General features: G+C 40.2%; 1 protein-coding gene across 1 annotated transcript in view; it reads right to left on the bottom strand.

The window, feature by feature from the left end:
• NT5DC3 (5'-nucleotidase domain containing 3) overlaps positions 1-15,774 on the bottom strand; it is a 57,919-nt gene that overhangs the window by 33,376 nt on the left and 8,769 nt on the right. The window contains exon 2 of the mRNA XM_077778482.1: positions 3,753-3,937. Within this exon, the coding sequence (XP_077634608.1) occupies positions 3,753-3,937 (185 nt within the window). The remainder of the gene's footprint in view (positions 1-3,752; positions 3,938-15,774) is intronic.

The raw sequence follows: 15,774 nt of genomic DNA, 5'->3' as shown, positions 1-15,774 counted from the left end.
GGGAAGATGCTAAATTGCAAACTTACTGTTCTATTACTGTGCATCTCAAAAGCAGATGTCTTTCCATCTCTACAAGTACATTTAGTCTTTGGCAGGAAAAATGGCACCAAATTAAATGCCTCTTGGAAGAATTATTTTGTTTAATCAGAGCAAGAGAAAAATTTGCATAAGCATAATTGACTCTATTAATATGCCTGACATAATTAGTGTTATGACTTATTTCTTTTATCCAAGCAACAAACAGACATAATGGGAATGAAACTCTGTGATCTTAAATCCAGAAGCTTTTATAATCATGATTGCACCTTTTCCCCCCACCTCTTGTATCTCCCTTTTTTCCTAAATTTCATACATTTTTTATCTTCATAAATTTTTTATCATCATGAATATTTTATTTCCATGTGAACAACGGGGTGGAAATGAAAGGTGTGTTATTAATCTCATAAGGAACAACATGGAATAAATATTTATGTCTTGGAAACAGAATCTAAGTTCAAATTCTGGTTTTGTCTCCTGATCTCGAGGCTTTGAACTACGAACTCATCTCCATTAGTCTCAGTTTCCTCACCTGTAAAACAGAGACAATATCTATTTGCATGGTTGTCACACATATTAGAAATAACAGTAGTGGGCCACCTGTGTGGCTCAGTCAGTTAAGCATCTGACCTTGATTTCAGCTTGGGTCAGGTCATGAGTTCAAGCCCCACATTAGGCTCTGCACTGACAACAAAGGGCCTTCTTGGAACTCTCTCTCTCTCTGCTCTTCCCCACTTGTGCGCTCTCTTGTGCGCACTCTCTCTCTCTCAAAATAAATAAACTTAAAAAAAAAAGAACAGTAGTAATAGATAACATTTATTGAGTGTTTTCTATGGGCCAGGCACTTTATATATATATTAACTCATTACAACAATGACATTGTGAGGAGAGTTCTGTTACTGTATCCATTTCACAGAGGAGGAAATGGAGGCTCAGAGAAATTACGTGAGTTTCTCAAGATTTACTTGAGAAGTGGTGAGTGTCAGGATCTGAACACCAGCAGTCAGGCACTAGAACCTGTGCTTCTAGCACCAAGCAGAAAATCCACAGAGACTGTTAATAGAATGACCATTATTTTATAAGTGAATATCAAAGTCACAGCAAATGCCACAGATGACCTAGGTCTAGAACGCCTTCAGCAATGCCACACCCCTTCAGTTCAACCTCCCCGTGGGGTGGTGGAGAAATGGTGCAGGTTGGCAGACAGGGCAGCAAGGACAGGACCCCCTAGTTCGTACTCTACTTTCTTTTTTTTTTTTTTTACAAATAGTTTATTGTCAAATTAGTTTCCACATAACACTCAGTGCTTATCCCCATAAGTGTCCCCCTCTATGCCCACCCCCCCCCCCACATCAATCAGTCCTCAGTTTTTGTCAGCATTCAAGAGTCTCTCATGGTTTGCCTCTCTCCCTTGTTCGTACTCTACTTTCATCCTTACTGTCAAGGGAAACGTCTGCAAGTTAGACAGAAGAGAGTTTCCTGAACAGATGGGCAAATGCAGCTGGATTGCAAGTGGCTAGATGGGTTTACATGTGGTAAAGTGGCCACAACTAAAGAAAGCTGGCTGTTGGCTTAGTGGCAGAAGGGAAGGTTATTTTTGACAAATGCCATTTCTGCATTTGAATAAGGAGAAAATGACTTGCTTATTAAATCCACTGATAACCAAAAGCTGAGGGGATCAGGAAATATATTGCCTCAAATGGTCAGGATCAAAAACTAATGGAAACTTTGATAGCATTAATAAAGGTATGGTATCCAGAACCAGGAAGGTGATGGTCTCCCTCTGTTCCATACTAGTCAGACCCCACCTGCAGTAATACCTTCAGTTTGGGGACTCACATGTGAGGGGGATAAACCAGAGCACACACAAAGAAGGGTAACTCAGATGATAAAAGACCAGAAAGGAGGCCAAATGAGAATCGTTGAAAAAACTAAGAATGATCAGCCTGGGAGAGACATCTTGGACAGCATAACAGCTGGACTACAAAACACGTAACCCAGTAGACTAAACACTATCCTAGCAGATAAATCAGTTATTAAACATTAGTTCTGGATTTCACACACCTACCAGTCTGCCCACCCCTAGCCCACCTCTGCTGACAAACGCGTTCCAGACTCCCTGGAAGTATCACCTTCTTTGTTGTTTTCCCAATTCTCTCAAGCACAGAAAGTTGCTTCAACCTCCTCTACACATCCCTAGCTCTTTGTTCAGGTGCATGGAGATGCCTCCAGCAAGTGGCCGCATAATTTCCTCTGCTTACACGACTGACTCCCCACTACAATGTTGGTCCCTGTGTGCTACTCATCCCCACTCCCCCTGCTTCTACTGCAGGGCCTGGTGTGGAGGCTGAAGGAATGTGTGAAGGAATAAATGAAAAGAGAAGAGATCAATGGTGAAAGCTGTCTGAAGGCAGAATTGTTCAACCCCTCAAATCAGAAGTGCCCCCCTGCAGTAATGCACTCTGGTCGGAGCCAGACCCTTGAGCTGCACTTCTCAGGGCATTCTGGAGTTCTCAAAGGGCACTAGGACCAAGTGACCTCTGAGGATGCTTCTCATTCAGGCTCCTGAAATAGGTACTCAGCTGGACTACAGAAAAGCATGTTGGGTTCTGTGTGTTTCTTTCTGCCTTCCTTACTATAAGTTCTCAACAACACTACACATCAGAAGCCATTCAAATGTTCTTTACATAAGAACAACTCAAGTCAGGGGTGCCTGGGTGGCTCAGTTCGTTGAACATCCAGCTCTTGATTTCAGCTCAAGTCATGATCTCATGGTTCACGGGACTGGGCCTCCACATCAGGCTCCGTGTTGACTGCGGAGACTGCTTCAAATTCTCTCTCTCTCTCTCTCTCTCTCTGTCTCTCTCTCTCTCTGCCCCACCTGTGCTTTCTCACTCCCTCTCTCTGTCTCTCTCTCTCGCTCTCTCTCAAATAAATAAACAAAATAAAAACTAAAATAAATAGAACAGAACAACTCAAGTCAATGATGAGGGTAAAACACTGCCTATCGTTTCAAGGATTTCTTCTAACCAGAGCTCAGCAGGCTGTTGGTTCATCAGCTCTTGGAGAAACTACGTCACCACTCAGTGAGAAATGAGAGCACGAAGTCTCTTCCAATCTTCACTAACGCATAACTTGAAAGTCTTTCATTAAAGACACCTCTAGAGGTTTAAAAACACACACACACACACACACAAACAACTGTTTTCTGGTACAAAGTTCCAGTGATGTGAGATAAACAATAGATCTCTACTAGAGATCTATTACACAGCACAGCACCTATAGCAAACAACACTGTATTACTAAAACATCTGCTGAGAGGGTAGATCATATGTTAAGTATTCTTACCACACATGCACGCACAAATAATAATAATAATAATAATGAGGGGGGCAGGAGGAAACTTTGGGAGGTGACAGATAGTTTATGACCTTGATGGTGGTGATGACTTCACAAGTGTACACTTATCCCTAAACTCATCAGGTTATACACAATAGGTATGTACAGCCTTTTGTATGTCAGTCACACCTCAAAAACAGTGGTTTAAAAAAAAAAAGTCTTCCAGATAGAGTCATTCGGAATGGAACAAAATCTACTCATTCATCCAACAACAATTTACTAAGTGATGTCTGTGTGCCAGGTACAGGGCCAGATCTGCTCACAGCTGTTCTTCAGTGTCAAGGAGGAGGGAGCCCACAACGTCCCCATGCTCTTACCCGGTGTTCATTGATGAGAAGATCCCGAGCAGCATTAAATATCAGCGTGTGGAGGTGCTTTGAATAAAACACCAACGTATAATCATAATCAAAGCCGTAGATTTCAATGTCCGACAGGCTCATCTCATTGTTTGAGAAAATGGCATCCGGATTTAACAAGTTGTTCATAATTGAAGGAACCAAGTCTAGAAGTAAAAAAAAAAAAAACAAAGGGAAGAAAATGTATATTATACCATATGATCAATAAGGGTTAGTAGGATTCCTCAGTGCATCAGCCAAAGTACAAGCATGAGAAGCCAGTCATAAAGAACTGCATGTGAGGTCATTCCATTTATCTGAAATATCTAGAACAGGAAAGTCAAATGGAGAGACTGCTAATGTGTGTAGATTCTCCTTTTGGGGTGATGAAAATGTTCTCCAGTTGGTGATGAGTGATGGCCAGATGGCTGTTGTGAATATACTGAAAGCCACCAAATGGGAGACCTTCAAGTGGGTGAATGGTACAGTATGTCAGTAATATCTCAGGCATCTGGGTGGCTCAGTCGGTAAGCATCTGACTCTTGATTTTGGCTCAGGTCGCAATCTCACAGTTTTGTGAGTTTGAGCCCTGCATCAGGCTCTGCACTGACAGCACAGAGCCTGCTTGGGATCCTCTCCCTCTCTCTTTCTGCTCCTCCCCAACTTGCACTGACTCTGTCTTTCTCAAGATAAATAAGTAAACTTTAAAAATAGTATCTCAATAAAACTTTATTTAAAGAGAATCTTTGGGGGTGCCTGGGTGACTCAGTTGGTTGAGTGTCCAACCCTTGATTTCAGCCAGATCATGATCTCACGGTCATGAGGTCAAGCCCCACATTGGGCTCTGCACTGGCAGCATGGAGCCTGCTTGGAATTCTCTCTCTCTCTCCTTGCCCCACTCTCCACTTGCGCACAGGTGCAGACTTTCTCAAAAATAAACTAATAAAAAAGAAGAATCTTTGTTTCAATATCACAAAAAGATTTGTTTGGTTTAAAAAAGAACATATGCTAGGTACAGATCTCAGAAGATGGAGAAACATTTAGATAATTAAATTTAAATATCACACATCATCTCCTCACCCAGAAAAAAACTATTAGCATTTAATGCACTGACTGCAGTATCACTGCATGGATGTGTTTTATGCAGTTGGCCTCACAGTGCATATATAACTTTGTGGGCTCTCCTCATTGAACATTCTAGTGTGAATGTGTTCTCCGATCACCACCAACCGGTGCAAGTATGAAATAAACCAGCACGACAGCATCATTCTTCTGTCTCCTTACTGCACTGCCCAAAGTATCACATCATTCTCAACACGTTACAAAAGAAGCCTGAAGATAACATCTTTGCATTTTATTTTTACTTTCCTGGAACACAGTAGAATTTGTAATTTTTCATTTTCTACCCACAATGACAATAAGAATAAAACTACAGAGGGAGGCGTCTCCCAATTATTAGAGGAATCAGAAGGTGCATGGACAGAGAGTAGCCCCCTAGAGCCTAATGATGACAGATGAGCTGATCACAGAGGTGAAATATCGGACTATCGGTCTTCAACCACCATATCCTCAATGAAATCAGGACTAAAGACTGCACAATAGATTTCCAAAGACAAAACGGAATTGTGATATTCAGTTAGTCCTTCCGTGGCAAGAACCTCTTCATGCAACATTCTGTGACAAGATTCACTCTATTCTCCTAAATGGATATGTCACTGTATTCTTTCAACTTTTATGATGTTTGCACACCAAAACGGCTCATACGTGGGCAAATGCTGAGAGCAGGGGACTTTTTGGTAAATAGGTACAAATATCTAACACATGCACACAAAACTCAAACCGTCCACATCTGACTGCTCTTTACATTACTGAGGACAACCTCTCAGCACCACTATAGGAGCTAATATTTATTGAGCACCCACTATATGCTACATGCTATCACAGCACTTAAACCTTACATGTTATCATATCACTTAATCCTTACAGCAATCTTAGGAAGCAAATACTGTAGTAGCCCCATTTTATATATGAGGATATGCGAGCACAGAAATTACGTAGTTTGCTGAAGTACACACAGTACTCTGAATGGCAGAGCTGAGATTTGAACTCTTCCCCATGATTACGGGAATCAACAAGCATTTGAGAAGGGTGTACTTTACCCTACATAATCCTGTGTCACTTTGGTGCTCATCAGAGAGTCTACACGGCTTCCCCTTTCCCTTCTTACTTCTTTGTGGCTAGGAATGGCCCATGTTACCCACTTTCATTCTAAGGGGCCACCTGAAATATTCAAAAGGTATTGCTTTCGCAGGGTGGGTGGCAGCTCCCATGAGGAGACCAGGCTAGCCACTAGCAGGTGTTCTGAGCATTTGAGAAGGTTCATTACAGCTTCACGGCTTAGATCCCTTTGAGAATCTAAAAGAAGCTATAGAATCCTCTCCCCAGAAAAATGCACATACAGATTTTGCAGAAAATCCCAGGGAGGTTCACCCCTGAAGCCTATTCATGGCCACTAGGTAAGCTGTCATTTTACACTAACTTAAAGCTCAGCCTTTATATTCCCACACAGAATGTCCAACAAAAGCAAACGTATGGGGGTACCTGGGTGGCTCAGGCGGTTGAGGATCTGACTTCAGCTCAGGTCATGATCTCACAGTTCATGAGTTTGAGGCCCACGTCAGGCTCTGTGCTGACAACTCAGAGCCTGGAGCCTGCTTCTGATTCTGTGTCTCCCCCTCTCTCTGCTCCTCCCCTGCTCATGCTCTATCTCTATCTCTCACAAAACTAAAATAAAACATTTAAAAAAAAAAAAAAGGCAAACGTATGACTAAATGAATGAATTTGTAAACACATGCATGTATTTCTGTCCCACTGACAACCTCGGTATGGCTGAGTCTACTGAAAATCCAAATAGTCAAGATGCACCAACGATTCCATTTTATTAGTTTTCTTTTGTCCAAAATCAATGAGACATTCACCTTGGCTTTCTTTTGCAAATTAAGACACACTTGAGGACAGTAAACAAGGCAGTATCATTTTTTTTAAAAAACGTGAAGGTAGACAGTTCATGAGAACTAGTCCCAGGAAAGGGAGAAGCTAGTAGTTCCAAGCTCTTTGGCATGTAACACCACAGATCTTCTGGCCTTACATAATCAATGGGCCACTGCAGACGATGCTATTTTCTGAATATGACCGACCACACGGCACCATCCATAGCAAGTAAGTAACGCAGGATCATTTACAGAGTGACCAACGGCTCTACTTTCACAAATGATCTTTCCATGGTAAGTTCTAACAGCCTGCTTTAATTAGAAGTTCATGTTTACAAAGTGTTGGCAATAAAGTCTCTCTCCCTTTCTACAACCTGAGAAGAAAATGTGAAGCCATCAAGGAACCCTGCTGTGATGGAAAATCGCTACCAGCACACCTCCAAAAGATGCCCAGGAATGTCTGGCTTGTGTGAAAGCCCAAGGTGTATTCATCACATGAACATCATCACCAAAAAGCTCAGATGTTTAATTTGTCATCACTCAAAATATACATGAGGAACATGGGAAGCTAAAAAGGGATTTCAATGCCCCATAAAACCATTTCAAAAAAGTTCTGAGAACAAACACGACGAATTACAAGGCAAAAGGAAAGAATGCCAAACACTCACAAAAAGACAAACAATCTGTCTACACTGCAGACTCTAAAGTATAAATGGAAGAAGGGCCCTTGACCTATGTACTTTCCCAAAGCAGAAATAAGACGGGGTACCAATTTAGAAAGTGAATTCCTTTTGTACCTAATGGATGATGACAGTAAGACTATACAGTTAGTACAAATAAATGGAGAGACAGCTCTATTACTCTGTCCAAAGCTCTGACAACAGCCTGGTCCCAACGCAGACACCTGGGCTAGAACAGGGAGGGCAACTGAGCCCCCACTAGACTTTGCGTGACTGAGAAGGAATTTGGTGACGGCTGTCTATAGTAAGCCACAGACTGCTGCTCACTGCAGCATAACCTAGCCTCAGCTGACTACCATAGCTACTATTCCTCTAATATGCTGGAAATTTCTTTGGGAAATCAGCCCTCCCCAACTGTATGGTCTGTATGACCTCAGTGAGATTCCATTCTCCCAGGAGGAGAGCACATGACCCAAACCTGGCCAAACAGAGGAGCTGAATTCCCTCACCAACATGAATTCATTTGGAGAAGGCTTAGGACCCACTCTAGCCAATCATCATCATACTTTCCCTACAGCCAAAGTAAACCAGTAAGTTCCAATCAGGAAAATTTCTGAATGTATATGGGAATTTCATAGAAGAGGCATTCTTTTCTTCCAAACTTGGATCAAAAAGGATATAAAACTAGAGATGGTTGGGACCAACACAAAGAACCCTTAAAAAGGTCAGTGGGGGAGAGGGGAGCCCTGGGTGGCCCAGTCAGTTAAGCAACCAACTCCTGATCTCAGCTCAAATCTTGATCTCAGGTCAAGAGTTCAAGCTCCGTATCAGTCTCAGAGCTGCTTATGAAGCCTACTTTATTTTTNCCTTCAAAGCCTACTTAAAAAAAAAAAAAAAAGCCAGTAGGGAAGAAAGCAAGGTCAAGACACAGAAACTCCCCAATGACATACTTGGATCAACTTATGTTTAAAGCTAATACTACCTCTGGATTTTTCAATTGCACAATTCCATAAAATTTCTTCTTAAAAAATTATTTTTTTTGCTTAAGCTAAATGTTTGGGTTGGATGTTTTATTGCCTACAGCCAAAAAGATCTTAACTAAAAGTTCACTTCAAGCATATTCAGCCACTCAAAGTTCTTACTTCCTACAAATTTTAACTTTTTAACTCAGTATTAAATGCATTCCCTATTTAGACTTTAAAGCATTGTTCCTATCTTAAATTCTTCTTCATATGCCCAACTTTCAGCAAGATGGGTAATCTTCCACTACCCTGTTCTCCAAAATATTCTGTAGTTGAGTACCAACTTGAATTAAATTCACCTGGAATATTCTGTCTCTCTTTTTCTAACTACATAAACACTGCCTAGCTATATTAAAAAAATGTCAGATAAGATTTTTCTTTATACTGTGCTGCAAAACAAACACCATGTGAATCAAAGAAAGTTTTTAAAAAAATATTTAAAAGGTATGAAAGCTAGATCAATTACTATTTATCTCATCTTTCTAAACATACAAGCATTAACAATAAATCACAAATGGAAAACATCAACAGATTTACAATCTAAAAATTTTAAATATCTGTGTATCCAAAAATATCAAAAACAATAATTTGAGGAAAAAGGTTCTGTTAAATGGAAATTTAAAGGTAAAAAGCAAAAAACTAATATGCTAAATATTAACAAATCCAGGGGCACCTGGGTGGCTCAGTTGGTTAAGCCTCCAACTCTTGATATCAGCTCAGGCTTGAGTTCAAGCCTCACACTGGGGTCCACATGAAGCCTACTTAAAAAAAAAAATCTAATAAATAAAAGGATAAAGGGGATGCGCCTGGGTGACTGAGTCACTTAAGCATCCAACTCTTGATTTCAGCTCAGGTCATGATTTCAGGGTTCCATGGGATAGAGCCCTGCATTGGGCTACACACTGATAGCACAGAGCCTACTTGAGATTTTCTCTCTCTCTCTGTCTCTCTGTCTCAAAATAAATGAATTTTAAAAAAAGATAAAGGATCAGATTTCCTCCATAAAAGAGGAAATTAAATGGCTAATAAATGTAAATGTTCAACCATTCTAACCATAAACAAAATTCAAACAATTAGACAGTTAACTCTCTCTGAAAGATGAATTAGAAATGGTTTTACTGTACTTCATTTATTTTTTTTCTATAAGAAGCATGTGTTACTTGGCTAAGGAATAAGAGATGTCATTTTCCTCCCATCAGATTGTACCAATATTTTTGTTGCTTTTGTTGTTGTTTGTATGTGTTCTTGGGTGGGGGGGGGTTCATTCTCATTTGGGTTTTTTTCTTTTTGTAATGTTTATTTATTTTTGAGAGAGAGAGAGAGAGAGTGAGGACAAGAGAGGGGCAGAGAGAGAAGGAGACACAGAATCTGAAGCAGGCTCCAGGCTCTGAGCTGTCCTCACAGAGCCCAACATGGGGCTCGAACTCATGATTCGTGAGATCATAATCTGAGCCAAAGTCTGATGCTAAACCGACTGAACTACCCGGGACCCCCTCTTGTTTTGTTTTCAATGACAGAACAGAGTTGGTGCTCTTGCTAAGACTGGGCAGGATCACTCCTGGCTATTTAGGAGTGTCAGTCAATTCAAACTTTCTAGAAAGCAGGTTGGCAATAAGTACCAGGAGTCTTTTTAAAACATTCATACCCTTTGATCTACTAATTCTCCTTCTAGGAATCTGTGTTAAGGAAATGTTCAGAAGTGTGGATAAAGATTTACAAAGATTTTATTACAGTGATATTAATAAAGGAAACCCTGGGAGAAAACTTGCTCCATTTGCAAGATCAAACACGTTAATGAGAATAGGATCTAAGAGAAAAGCTAAAATGTACTTGAAAATCCTTGAAATTCAATTTTTGGGCAATGCAAATCACAATCCCAGAGACGTAAAGATGACATTTTTCTTTAATTAATTAGGATTTTTGTTTTTGGTATATGCCCTAGACTTCAAACTGTTCTCCCAGGGGAAAAAAAAAAAAAAAGAAGAAGAAAAAACATTCAGATTAAAGTCCCTGAAGAAGAAAAAGAAGGGAAAGGGGGGAAAGGAGAAAGAAACAATTTTTTTTCTTAGAAATTACAAAAAGCAGACGGAAAGCCACATTTCCCCCACATATACCACCACTAAGTTTTCCGTGAATCTTCCCACGGCTCAATGGCCCAATAAGGAATCCTCATAGCTAATAGTTATGTGCCTTTGCTATTCACCAGGCCCCAGATGAAGGTGCACAGACCTCACTGAATGTAGCTATTATCCCTGCTTTAAAAAGAAACTTTTAAAAATAAAGATGGAACTAAAGTAATAGCTCAAGGTCATAGTTTTTTTTTTGTAATATACATTTATGCTCCTAAATCAACAAAGAGCAGATTTAAAATATTTGATTTTCTCTAAATTGACCAAATCTCTACTTCAGTTTATATTTCATCATATTCATACATTTAATGAATATTCATAAATATTCAAAATACTTTCTTAATTATTTCATATTTCTTTAACATGGCTTCAAATTCTCTTGTAAAAGATCATGGGACGCCTGGGTGACTCAATTGGTTAAGGTCTCAGGTGACTCAATTGGTTAAGATCTCTGTTTCAGCTCAGGTCATGATCTCACAGTTCATAGGTTCGAGCCCCATGTCAGGCTTGTGCTGACAGTGCAGGGCCTGCTTGGAGTTCTCTCTCTNTAAACTTAAAAAAAAAGTTCACACGCTGGGGCACCTGCATGGCTCAGTTGGTTAAGCATCTGACTCTTGATTTTGGCTCAGCTCATGATCCCAGGATCATGGGATCAAGCCCTATGTGGCTCTGTGCTGAGCACAGAGCCTGCTTGGGATTTTCCCTCTTTCTTCCTCTGCCTCTCTCCTCCTCTCACTCTCCAGATAGAGAGAGAGAGAGAGAGAGAGAGAGAGAGATAAAGTTTGCCTGTTAAAAACAAGATTTCAAAATTTCTTTTAAAAGGATACATATAGAGGAGTGCCTGGGTGGCTCAATAGGTTGAGTGTCAGACTTCAGCTCAGGTCATGATTTCACGCTTCATGGGTTCAAGCCCCATGTTGGGCTCCATGCTGACAGCCTAGAGCCTGGAGCCTGCTTCAGATTCTGTGTCTCCCTCTCTCTCTGCCCCTCCCTGACTCCCGCTCTGTCTCTCAAAATTAAATAAGTATTTTTTAAAAATTTCTAAGGATACATATAGATTGAAAATATATGAAAAAAAGGTATAGGAACTTTTTGTGTCTTTGTTGAAGCAGAACTTACCTGCCCCTCCACTGTCTCTACCTCAAATGAGCTCAAGTTCTCTACCCAAACTGTAAAGCTTTTAATGTTTCATCTTTAATTGCCAAGTGAAATGATAAGGAAAAGACAATCACCTTAGATGATTTTCTCTTAGCAAACTTCACCAGTTACAATATCCTCCTGTCAAGCAAGACTTGGGCAAGCACAGTCAGTTCTACTGACACCTGTCTAAAAAACGTGAATGTGTCCTAATGCAATCAGTGTGTTAGGCAACAATCTGACCATAATGCAAATTTCACGTTTATGTTTAGAATGTTATGTTTAATGCCAACAAACGTGATCTGATGTGATTATGACCACTTTTATCCTTTCTGCTAATAAGCAGTTACAGTAAGGGAACTAAGAGTAGAGCAAACAGTGTGACTTGCAATATAGGTGATTCAAAGGAACGCTATTAGAGCTTAGAGATTCTAATATAACTATTTTTAGCCAGAAACTACTTTTTTCCAGTATCCCTAGTTTCTCGAATGGCCATTCAATTATAAATCACCTTTACTTCTGTAATAGTCCCATTGATGCAGAGACAAAACCAAGCGACCAATGTATCCTTTTCACCATGAAGGTAAACATTATGGGGTTACCTGCCCAGCACACCCCAATCCTTAGATAAGAAATGACCCTTCCGCACCTCCAAACACGCAAATTCTGTGTTCTGGGATCCTCCACCAGCCCTCCAGCTGTGGTTGGTGGTCCCGACTAGAGCACCAGATTCACATTGGGCCACAATTCCTACTCCTGTGGTAGGAACCTGCCTCAAGCCAGGTGAGCCCAGAGTCCTTGCCTTATTTCTTTGTCTTTACTTAATAGCTTTATTGAGGTAGAAATGATGTATAAGAAATTGATGNAAAAAATTTAAAAAAAAAAAAGAAATTGATGTACACATGATGTATAAGAAATCACAGTTTGACAAGGTCTGACATATGTATATACCTATGAAGCCATCATCCCAACAAAGATAATAAGCATATCTAACACCCCCAAACATTTCCTCTTGCCCCTTGAATTCCCCCTTTACCCTTGAGACCATCCCAGGCAACTACTGTTCTATTTTCTTTTTAAAGTTTATTTACTTTATTTTTCTAATGTTTATTTATTTTTGAGAGACAGAGTAAAAGCAGGAGAGACGTAGAGAGCGAGGGAGGCACAGAATCGGAAGCGGGCTCCAGGCTCTGCGCTGTCAGCACCAAGCCCAATGTGGGGCTCAAACTCATAAACTGTGAGATCATGACCTGGGCTGAAGTTGGACACTTAACCGACTGAGCCACCCAGGCGTCCCAAGGTTATTTTATTTTTGAGTGAGAGAGAGAAAACACACACACACACACAAGGAGGGCAGAGAGAGAGAGAGAGAGAGAGAGAGAGAGAGAGAGAGAGAGAACCCCAAGCAGTTTTGCACTGACAGCACGGAGGCTGATGTAGGGTTCAACATCACCAACTAGGAGATCATGACCTGAGCTGAAATCAAGAGTTGAATGCTTAACCGACTGAGCCACTGAGGCATCCTTGTTCTATTTTAGATCAGATTTATTTGCATTTTCTAGAGTTTTATATAAAAGAGATCACACAGCACGTAGTATCTTGGTAAACTGGTTTTCCCACTTACTCAACTCTCAGGAATTTTTTCAGTAAGCACTTACTGCACACCTACTATGTGCCAACTACTGTACAGGGAGCTGCGCAGGGATGCTATGTGAGTAAGCGAGAAAGCACAAGCTCTATAGTGAACAGCATCACAGGCAGTGGGGGAGACTGAGAACCGACATACTGACAAGTGAAGCGAAGAGAAACTCAGCACGTTCCCCTCTCAGAAGAGCTGGTAATTCAAAAGTCATTTGTACTGCATCTATAAATCTAAAAGGCACTTCTCATTTTTCCATTAGTTTAGATATTTCATCCAGGGAAAAGCAATTCATGACACTTACAACTACTCATCTGAATAATTAACAATGCATATGACATTTGCACCATTCCTATCAAAAGTTAAAATCACATCTTATTATCTGTAAATAATATCTGTAATTTTGACTGCTCTGTAGAAATCTATCATGCTTCCTAACATTCCAAAAATAAAACCACATGGGACTACATTTGAAATAAAACTACATCTAATAATGGTTTAATGACAACCTAATCTTAAGACATTTAATAAAACACACAGGTAGGGGCTCCGGGCTGGCTCAGCTGGTAGAACATATGACTCTATCTCAGGGTTGTGAGTTCAAGCCCCACCCTCAGTATGAAGCCTACTTAAACAACAACAACAACAAAACCCAGGGGTGCCTGGGTGGCTCAGTTGGTTGAACATCCAGATCTTGATTTTGGTTCAGGTCATGATCCCAGCACCATGGGATTAAACCCCATGTCCAGCTCTGCACTGAGCATGGAGACTGTTTGGGATTCTCTCCCTCTCTCTCTCTCTCTCTCTCTCTACCCCTCCCCAACTTGTGTGCACACGCATATGTTTTCTCTCTCTCAAATAAAAATACAAAACTTAACAGCTCAAAAGAAAAGTAAAAGTACATTTGTTTCATGAGGGAAACTTCTTAGGAATAGCCATATCAAAAGATCAAATACTAGGCAAGCTGTCAAGAATTTTTTCCTTCAAGTATGGAGGAAGTAGAAAAGGAATAAATATCAGTGCCTTCTATACCATCCACTGGGCACTTCACATTCATTATCTTGATTAGTGGTCACAAGAACTCCCTAGGGTAAACACTGCTACCCCCAGTTTGCAGATGAGAAAAAGGCTGAGAATTCAGGAATGTCCAAGGTCATATACTTAGCAAACAACAAAATATAGGTCAACTGCCTGGCAAACTATTTGGCACATAGCAGGTGCTTCACAAATGTCAGTCCCCGTCTCCTTTTCTCATGCATTCGACTAATATTTTTCCTAGATCAGCATAATCCTAGAAGCCATATCCTCTAACTCTTTCATGGGATCTCTGAGGTCAAAACTATTTTCATAATCATGCTTAAATGTGGCAGACAGAATACTGTTGATGAGGACATCAACATCCTAATCCCTAGAATTTGTGGATATGCTACCTTTACATGGCAGAGGAGAACTGAGGTTGTAGATTAAAATCAGGCTGCTTATCTTATCTTAAAGAGAGATTAACTAGTTTATCTAGGTGGACCCTCATCACAAGAGTTGAGTGTAGAAAGGACAGAAGATTCAGTGTCACAGTGATGAAATGTGAAAAAAAGCTCCACGGACCATTACAGGTCCATTGGTTTAGGTTCCCTTTGAAAATGAAAGGGGCCCTAAACCAAAGAATGCAGGAAGCTTCTAGAAACTGGGAAAGGCAAGAAAGAAAACATTCTCCACTAGAGCCTCCAGAAAGGAACGGGGTCTTCCCAACACCAGTGAGACCCATTTCAGACTTGTGACCTCCAGAACTTGGAACTGATTTGTGCAGTTTTAAGTCACTAAATTTGTCAAAAGAGCAATAAAAATTTAATATAGAGATTGTTTGCCTTTTTCACTCTTATTCCCTCACCAATCCACAGTGGAGTTTTCCAGAGGCTACATGACGTCAGACAACTCAATGCACTGAATGCAGAATCCGATCAGAGATTCCAGTAATCACCTATTAATCCAGACATCGCAGGAATTTGCAAGAATGTGAAACTATGACATTCTTCTAAAGTTCTTTTATTTAGGGAAATGGTCCTTTTTCATTAAAAAAGTTGGTCATTTATGTTAGCAGGTAACAGATTCGTTGTTATATCAAATGAAATGATAAATCCCTATATTTTAATCTCTCATTTTTAATTTCTAATACAGCCACTATCAGTATAATCTATATAAACAGAAAAATGTGGGGATCTTCAATAATTTTAAGTGTGTAAGTCCTGTGAGCAAAACATTTGAAAACTGCTACCCTAGCTCTGCCTGCCCTGTTCACTATGATAGTTAAAGTAAGTACACATAGACGATACTCAAAAAATACTTGTTAAATGAAATGGAAACTCAAACAATATTCTGATTTTGAGAGTAATCATGTTTCTCAAGTAGGTTT

This window comes from Crocuta crocuta, unplaced genomic scaffold, assembly GCF_008692635.1.
Source record: "Crocuta crocuta isolate KB4526 unplaced genomic scaffold, BGI_CrCroc_1.0 scaffold705, whole genome shotgun sequence".
Lineage (NCBI taxonomy): Eukaryota > Metazoa > Chordata > Mammalia > Carnivora > Hyaenidae > Crocuta > Crocuta crocuta.
This window is presented reverse-complemented; position numbering and strand designations above follow the sequence as displayed.